The sequence below is a fragment of the Empidonax traillii genome, unplaced genomic scaffold (genome assembly GCF_003031625.1).
Source record: "Empidonax traillii isolate 1590-97213 ecotype Southwest subspecies unplaced genomic scaffold, ASM303162v1 scaffold1592:size87286, whole genome shotgun sequence".
Lineage (NCBI taxonomy): Eukaryota > Metazoa > Chordata > Aves > Passeriformes > Tyrannidae > Empidonax > Empidonax traillii.
Window position 1 is genome coordinate 1 of NW_020956785.1, and position 8,189 is coordinate 8,189.

Sequence of the window (8,189 nt, forward strand, 5' to 3'; positions counted from 1 at the left end):
AAGGCCAACAAAATAGCTGAAGGCTTGGGAGTGTGTGGAGTGTGAACGACCCGGGACTGGAGCTTAAACAAAGCCAAGGAGAGCACTCCAGAGCAGCTTAATTACTGCCTAATGGGGGACAGAAATCTGCTGGAGGCTCTTGCTGCCTGTACTGGGGCAGAGGGGGAGTGGGGGCAGCTCTGGCACCCAAGGGAAAGGGGGAGAACCAGCACCCTGGGGAGCCAAGGTCCCAGCAGGTCCCTCAGAGGGTGACCAGTCCCTCTCCCTGCCCAAGAGTCCAATCTTTCCTTTCCTTTCCTTTCCCACCCCCCAGGCTGGGGATGGACAGCAGCAGCTCTGCCTCGGGCTCCCAACACCCTCCCCATCCCGCATGGATCTCCGCTCCGCCGCCGTCCTCGCCAGGAAGGAGGAAATCGAGCTGGTGAGTCCTGGAGGCCCCTGGCTGAGGGGTGTGGGGGTCTGGGACCTGCTGCTGGGTCAGGGGGATTCAGCCCAGGACCTTCTGAAGCGATGCTGGGTGATGGGATGTGAACTTGGCATTTTGGGGGGCACTGAGAAACCCCTCCTGGTGGTGGTGGTTGCAGGGGAAGCTGCTCGAAGGGGGTTTGCAGGGGCTCAGATGCTGCCAGGAGGGTTGTGGACCAAAAGATGGGCGGGGGGTGAGGAATACCCCTAAGGGGAGCTGTGTGCTGCTGGTTTTTGGGGTGCTGACCCCGTGGCCGGCCCTGCAGTCGTACCAGCAGTTCAGCCTGAACATCGCCGTGGTGGCCACGATGCTGCTGCAGAAGGAGCCCTCCATGGAGGCGGCCCTGGGGCTGGCACTCAGGGCCAACCTGCGCCAGGGCTGGATCCACCACCTCCGGGAGCTGGAGGATTTCATCGACAGCTACGACTCGGCCACCCCCGGCCCCTGAGGAGTCACCCCCTCCTCCAGCCAGGCTGGGAGCGATGGGGGGCCATGCCAGGGCACTGCTGTGCTCAGGTGCTGCTGAGCCTGCGGGTCAGGGTGGCACGGACACGGTGGCAGTCCCACCATATCTCCTGGAGGAGGAGGAAGGTGGGGGGATGCTTAGTTTTAGCCCTGCCCAAACCTCTGTGTGCAGCCAGAAGAGGAGCTGGTGTTACTGGATGGTGGTGGGAGGGAGGGAGAGCAGCAGCTCCTCTCCTCCATCCACGCTCCTCACTCCGTTCCTGGTTCTCAGGGATGTGCCCACAAACCCCAGGAGTTGTTTTTGGGTTTAAATCTAAAATTAAACCCTATTTTTGTTGCTGCCCTCACTCTGCTGTTCTGATCCCGCTCTCCTGGGGTTGGTGAGGGAGGGGTCCTACAGTGAGCCCAGCAAGGGGGATGTGGCAGAGGCCAAAGGTCACCCCTGAGGATCACACTGCTCTGGTGGCACGGTCGGTGTCCCAGTGGGTGGGGAGGAACGTGACCCTCCTGCACTCAGATTTCAGCCAAACTTTATTGGAGCTTCGTCAGTGGCAGCAGCAGAGCTGCCCCCCTGGCCCCTCTCTTTGGTGGCACCAGAGATGGAGAGCACATGGCAGTGGTGCTCATCCTGCAAGGAGGGGTCCCAGGGGTCTGGTGCAGGCAGCTGCCCTTGTCTGGAGCACAGGCCGCTCTCCCCAGCAGTGTCTGAGGCGCTGCAGCCCTGGTGAGCTCTGCTCCCTTCCTGCTTTACCTGTTCCTAATTGCGGGAGAGGCCAGCAGGAATTGCAGGCTGTGCTTTGCCAGCAGCTGCCGGCAGGGAAGGATCCCAGCAGCTTCTCCCACCAGCCTTGGGCCTCGTCCAAACCACACGGGGAACATGTTGAGACCGTGGCAGGACCCGGCAGGGGCTGGCAGGACATCAGGGCCCCCCTGTCCCCACTGCTAGGACACACTGCAGTGCTTGCTGCTGCCCCGGGGCTTGGCCGTCCTGCCCCCGGCCTTCCCCAGGGGCTCCCTGGCCAGGGAGTTCATCCCGGGCTTGGGGATGGGCTTCCCAAAAAAGAAACCCTCTTCTTCCGAGTCTGAGTCCGAAGATGAGGAGCAGGTGGGACACCAGGAGTCCTCCTCCTCCTCCGTGCCGTCCTGCAGGTTGATGTGCTCCGGCCGGGGGCTGTGTCGGGGTGGGGATGTGCCCGCTCGGGAGGGTGGGTTTCCATGGCCCGCAGGTGTTCGGGGGTCAGGGCCCCCCAAAACCGGGTGGCCCAAGGCTCCAGGCTCGTTGGGCCCCTCTGGGCTGGGCTGAGGGGAGGAGGGGTGGGTGCCTGGTGGTCCCAGCGTCCCTGTGTGCACAGCATCGCTGCTCCGCTCCGTGGCGGCTGCTCCGTGGTCCTCTGCGCTCCTGAAGGCAGGATGAACAGGGGCCTGATCCAAAAACGCCTCTGGAAGAAGGAAAGCAAGGGTAAATGAGGAAGGAGAAGGCTGAGCCTGCCCTCCCACAGCCCCTCGTGCAGTGAGGGTTGCCTTGGGACATCACGGGGGGTGGTAGCAGCCCACCCCCTGCTCTCACCACTCGCCCTCCCACAGGAGGTGGGCTGGGGGCTCATCACCCCTGCTCCAGCCCCAAACTGGGCTGGCCCCGTGTGACATTCCTCATGGAGCACCCAGGGGCTGAGCAGAGCCTGGAATTGCTCCCAGTCCCCTCCCTAGGTGCAGTGGGATCCTACCAGCCCCTTCCACGCGCTGCCTGCAGCCCCCCGGGGCTGAGGGGCCGCCGGAGCCCGGAGCGGTCCTGCCGGCAGGGCCGGCTCGGGAGAGGGGAGTCGAGTCCGGGGACGGAGCCGAGGCAAAGGCCGAGTCGGAGGAGTCGGAGGTGCTGGAGGAGGAGGACGAGCCCTGGCGCAGGCTGCAGGCGTCGGAGCAGAAGAGGCGGCCGCGGCGGCAGGTGAGGGGCTGTCCCCGCAGCGGCTTTCGGCACAGGCTGCAGCAGAAGCAGGCGGCCCGGGCGTGCCAGTGCAGCCCTTGGTGGGTGGCCCCCTCGCTGTCAGCACCTGGGGGGGCAACCGCAGGTGAGGGGGAGGCTCTTCCTCAAAAAAAAACCTTCCCCCGCTGCCTTCCCAGCCCACAGCCCGCCTGCCCCGCAGGGCTGGGGTCGGGCCGTACCGATGGGGTCCCCGCAGGCCTGGCAGGGCTCGGCGAAGAGGCTCTCGAAGCAGGCGCGGCAGCAGGGCCGGCCGCTCCTCATCACGTAGCGCTGCCCGCGCAGGGGAACGTCGCACTCCAGGCAGCAGAAGTGCTCCAGATGCCAGCGCCGGCCCTCGGCCTCGATGCACTCCTCCATGAAGATCAGCTGGAGCGGGAAAACAACCCGTCCCCTCAGCACCCAGCGGGAAAACCCCTCGTCTGGAGGATGCTTTGCCACGCTGAGGAGTGAGGAAGAGCCCCTGAACCGTGGCACGGGCAGGGGGATCTCAGCGAGGCTCAGGAAGGAATATTTCCTCCTGCCTATCAGTGGTTCTTGCTGGATTTGCAGCCCCCAGCCAAGAGCAGGGGCTTTGAGCAGCCAAAGGGAGGTCAAAGCCTCCCCCTGCCCAGCACCCACCTGGTCGCAGGAGGCACAGCGGGGTCGGAAGAGCTCAGCGTGGTGCCGGCCACAGTAGATCCTCCCATCCTGCTGGAAGTAGATGAGATCCACCAACGGCTGGTGGCAGAAGTGGCAGGAGAAGCAGGATGGGTGCCAGAACTGGTCCCCCAGCCGAGACACTGAAATCCCCGGGTCGCCTTTGTTCAGCCTCCTGCCGCACTGCAAGGCAAAGGGACACGGGGTTTGGGGCCAGGCTGGCTTTTGGGGACAGATTCCAGGCAGGGATCGGGCCCTGGTGGGGACGCCTCACCTTCCTGCAGGGGCAGCCATGGCAGGGACCGGGCACGGGACATGCCAGCCCCTGGCCCAGGGCCTCCCGTCTGCGCCGGGCGCTGAACGCTCGCAGCTGCCGCCGCTCCTCCTCGGCGAGCTCGGGGCAGTACCGCTCCTGCACGGGGGCACGGGGGTGAGGGGGGCAAGGAGGTGAAGCCCAGGGGGGGGCAGCACCCAAAAATAGGCGTCTTACATCGCAGTCCTGGGGAGGCAGCTGCTGCAGGAGGGCTCTGGCGCGGAGCCGCGTCCTGTCGGAGGGAGAGCCGGGCTGCGGCGAGCGGGGCCCGAGGCACGGCGGGGCCTTGGGACGGGGCACGGGAGAGAGAGAGAGACAGGCAGAACTTTAGGAGGATTAAGCTGCATTGCTAGAATGTGTTCAATCCCCGGGCTCTGCCGTGGGAACCTCCCAAGGAGCTGGGGGAGAGCGGGGGTGCTGCCCACCTCGGGGGGCGCGGGGTCCGCAGCGGCTTCCAGGTACTCTTCCAGGGCACAGCCGGAGTCGCTGTCGGACGAGGCCGGAGGGAGCCCGGTGGTGGTGCTGCAGGACGGGGGCTCATCTCGCTGGGGCCATGCAGGGCGAGGCAGGGACATGAGCTGGGGAGAGAGAGCATGGGCTGGTGAGACCCTCGGCGAGGCAAAGAGGAGAGACCGTTCCAGGATACGTGATCTGTCTCCATGTGGCAGCAGGATGAGCAGCCCCTTGTCCCAGGGAGGGTCCCTGGAGCAGGTCCAGCCGGGAGGATGCTCAGTGTCACCATGACCTTTGGCTGAACCACTGCAGGAGTTCAAGGGCTTTTGGGGGCTGCTTTCTCTGCAGCAGTTACAGCAAATCCACACTGAGGGTGTGGGTACTCAGCAGGGCTGGGGCTCTGTCTTCCCTGTGGGAGCAGATGGAATGGTGATAGGTTGAAGCCAGGCAGGGAAGACCCCAAGTGTCCCAGCTCAAGCTGGAAGAGGTTTTGGAAAACAGCCCCAGCTTTTTGCTCACCCCCAGCAGGAGATTTTCCCCAACTGCCACCAGTCCTTTGCTGGGTGGTGGCTAATCCCTGGTCTAGTGGCCCAGCCCTGAACGAGGCGGTGGGAACAGACTGAGGTTTAGCCCAACTCAGTGGAAAATAATTCCTTCCCCTTGGGCTGCCATTGTTCTGCCCCGGGTGGCTGTTCCTGCCTGGCTGGCCCAGCCACCACCACCACGCCTGGCCCAGGGTTACGCAGTGGAAACCCATCCGAGCCGTCCCCTCCTCCCCACGCGGCGCTTTCCACCACGCGCTTCCTTCCTGCCCTTGCTTTCCAAAACAAAGGCTAGCTGGTGATGTGGTGGCTCCTGGGGTTCCCTGGACGCCAGCCCAGAGCCTGAGGCCCTCAACCCGTGATTCCTGCCCCAGTGGGATGCAGGTGGGCTGTGGGTGGGATGGAGCTGAGCTGCTGCTCCAGGGGGGAAGTCACAGTGACCAAACAGCCCCAGGGCACCCCCGGATTCACCCTGTGCAATGCCCATCATGGACTGATCAGCAGCTCTGCAAAGTGTTTCCATGCAGAAAACAGCTCACCTCGGGCTCAGGGCTGAGGGGTGGGAAGCCCCAAACTGTCTACCTGGGCCCTCCTACTCCTCTGCCACCACGAGGACCCGTTCCCTTCTCCTCACTGGGATGGTACCAGTGTATCCACTGTCAGGGACATCCTGGCCAGCACCAGCATCCCCACTGCTCCCACTAAACACCTCCAACACCCCCAGCTCAGCCCCTGCTCCCAGTGTGCCCCTTCCTGTGCAGCATCTTGGGGTGCTGGGATGTGGCAGCTCTGGAGTTGGGAGCAGGTGGGATCAGCCTGGGCAGCTCAGGTTTCCCTGCCCTGCAGCTGGGTCAATGATTAACGCTGCACATTGGCTAATCAGCAGGATAAAACAAAAGGGCTGCTTGCTTTTTCCTGGGCTGTGGGGTCTGCCAGCCCTGGGGCGGTGCAGGAGGGTGCAGGGCAGGTTGCAGGGTGCTGTTCAAAGCTGTGCTTGGGGATAGGGATGAAATAATCTGGCCTAACTTTGTATCTGCAGCTCAAGGAGAGCCCTGGCTTTGCTGGCTTGGTGAGGGCCCATTGCTGGGTGAGGAAACAGCCTTGGCTCTACAGGAGGAGCAGGATTGTGAGTCCCTGAGGATGCTGAGTGGGGATCTCTGTGGGCTCAGTGTCCGGCTCCAGGTCTGTTTCTCCCTGGTTTGGGCAACATGCCCTTGTTTCTCTCTCCCCAGTGGGAGGCATTCCCAGGCTGTGCTTGGCTCATTAAGCCTCCAAGCTGCATTTGTCTAATCTGCTGGGGCTTTGCTGTAATTAGACCCTCTGATGCTCCAGGGACTCAGTGGGGCTGGTGGTGCCAGCGTGGCCCCAGCCCTGTGGCACAGGGCACCCTGTCCCAGAGCCACCAGCACCGTGGGGTGATGCTGGGGGACAGTGGCTTGGGCAGGGCTCCTGGCTGCTGTGGATCCATGGGGATGTGCTGGAGAGCCCAGCCCAGTTTGATGTGATTACGCTGGCTGGCAGCCGTCTGGGCTGTAAACAAGTCCCTGTAATTAGCCCCAGACGGTGACACAGGTACGCGCCTCCCATGCTAAAGAGCCAGGCAGCCCCAACAGGTCTGTCTCCTCTGCTCCCCATCCCTGTCCCCTCTTCCTTCCTGCCCTCCCTCGCTGCCTCCAGGCACTCCTGCTACTGCCCTTCCCTTCCTGCTGGGATACAGGGATGCTCCCAGCCTGCCCCTGCCCTCAAACCCAGGGATGGGAGAGCCTGGACCATCAGAGGCACAGTGGCACTTTGGGGAGCTGCTTCTCCCTGCCAGCGAGTCCCCAAGAAGGGACATGTGACAGACCAGTTGGACAGGCTGGGTGCCACTGGCTGTCATTTGCCTTTGCTGTAAAAGCCTCTGGGAGCTCCTCTGGGTACGATTGCTCAGCCCCCTTTGCTCTCCGAAGGATCGGAAGCAGGCACAGCTCCCTGGGCACAAGCAGCTAAAATTCCTGGGAATATTAATCTTATTTGGCTCCCCAGGAGCAGCCCCTGTCTCCAGCTGGCTGTGGGAGCATGTGTGGGCTCCCAGCCCTCTGCTGCCAAGGTCACACATTAACTTGGAGTGCAGCCACCCCAGCCCGTTCGGAATTCAGCACAAGGCTCCCTGTTCCCAGCACGGCAGGGGCTGATCTGCATCTCTGCCACAGCTTTGCTTTTCTAGAACCACCTCTCCACCTTAGAAGACCCGCTTCCAGACCCCCTCCAGCCAATTCTTCAGAACCACCAAACACTTCCCAGCTCCACAACCCCCAGGAAACACATCTCACCGTGACCAAAAAGCCCCGATCCCCTCAGAGCGCCCAGCAGCACTGGCAGCTTCCAGAGGCACAGCTCGGTGTTCACCTCACCCACGGGATAACCTGTTTTTGCTCGAGCTGCTGTCAACACAGCTGCGATGAAGGTGCGTGGAACAAAGATGCAGAGCAATAAAGATGCATCTTCTGGGGCGAGATAAGCTGAGGTCTGGCAGGGCGAGCTGGAGCAGCGAGTCCTGCAGCACAGCCCGAGCCAGGCTGGAGACCCAGAGCCAGTCTCACGGAAGAGCCTGCGGTGCCTCTTGGATTTGGGATGGCCCGAGGTGGAACAATGCTTGGTGCCACTGGCTGGTACAGCAGATCACGGGCCAGGCTCAGTGCAGCCCCCCAAATGATGGGGGAGTGTCTCAGCATCCTGCTCTGTCACACAGCACTGTGTTCTCCATGCCACGAGAGGGGATGGTGGCCAATACTGTGGCCTGTTTGCTCACCAAGGGATGTGCCAGTGCTGCAAAGGGCTTTTCTCAGTGTGTTTGCCCCCATCCCACAGGCATGGCTGGCTGTCCCAGCTGGGTGGGGAGCAGTAACCCCTCAACCCACCCTAACTCACTCATTTGTACATCTGCAGGTACGGACCGAGACCCCCACCCCTCCTGTCCCTGTGACCACCGGGATGAAGACCCATCACCTTCCTCTCCCCATGGCCACCAGGATGAAGACCACCACCTCACCTGTCCCCTGTGACCACCAGGATGCAGCCCCACCACCCCGCTTCTCCCCACGGCCACCCTATCATGGCCCAGCACATCGATGTGTGAAGGTGCCGAGCTCCATCCCCAACCCCAAAACATCCCATTCGCGCCGGATCCCGGGTAGAGGAGGGATGGTGGAGCCAACGCCCCTTCCCGGAGCCCCTCGTCGTGCCGGGCAGCCCTGCCCGCGCACCTGCCCGCTCCGGGCTGGCACGATGGAACAGGCGTCACCTCCTGCTCTCAGGGGACGTTTTACAGAAAACAAAGACCGCGGGGACAAC

General features: G+C 63.0%; 2 protein-coding genes across 2 annotated transcripts; one reads left to right on the forward strand and one right to left on the reverse strand.

Annotated features, from left to right (window-relative positions):
* Positions 1–315: 315 nt before the first annotated feature.
* Positions 316–1,266, forward strand: LOC114070533 (periphilin-1-like). Its single transcript, XM_027908002.1, has 2 exons — positions 316–421; positions 732–1,266. Exons 1-2 carry the CDS (start codon positions 371–373, stop codon positions 912–914), a joined length of 234 nt encoding a protein of 77 aa, XP_027763803.1. The 5' UTR covers positions 316–370; the 3' UTR covers positions 915–1,266.
* Positions 1,267–1,579: 313 nt separating this feature from the next.
* LOC114070530 (prickle-like protein 1-A) lies at positions 1,580–7,432 on the reverse strand. The gene is made up of 8 exons (XM_027907999.1): positions 7,169–7,432; positions 4,287–4,439; positions 4,039–4,146; positions 3,823–3,960; positions 3,531–3,731; positions 3,092–3,278; positions 2,656–2,979; positions 1,580–2,370 (listed from the first exon to the last, which is right to left on the reverse strand). Exons 2-8 carry the CDS (start codon positions 4,434–4,436, stop codon positions 1,874–1,876), a joined length of 1,605 nt encoding a protein of 534 aa, XP_027763800.1. The 5' UTR covers positions 4,437–4,439; positions 7,169–7,432; the 3' UTR covers positions 1,580–1,873.
* Between the last annotated feature and the right edge of the window lie 757 nt (positions 7,433–8,189).

Bases quoted from the DNA above. Each gene is read 5' to 3' on its own strand.
- LOC114070533 (XM_027908002.1), top strand. From the start codon at position 371: ATGGATCTCCGCTCCGCCGCCGTCCTCGCCAGGAAGGAGGAAATCGAG. The intron at 422-731 runs GTGAGTCCTGGA...CCGGCCCTGCAG, and splicing joins GGAAGGAGGAAATCGAGCTG to TCGTACCAGCAGTTCAGCCT.
- LOC114070530 (XM_027907999.1), bottom strand. From the start codon at position 4,436: ATGTCCCTGCCTCGCCCTGCATGGCCCCAGCGAGATGAGCCCCCGTCC. The intron at 4,147-4,286 runs GTGGGCAGCACC...CCCCGTCCCAAG, and splicing joins CGGACCCCGCGCCCCCCGAG to GCCCCGCCGTGCCTCGGGCC. The intron at 3,732-3,822 runs GTGAGGCGTCCC...TTTGCCTTGCAG, and splicing joins ATGGCTGCCCCTGCAGGAAG to TGCGGCAGGAGGCTGAACAA.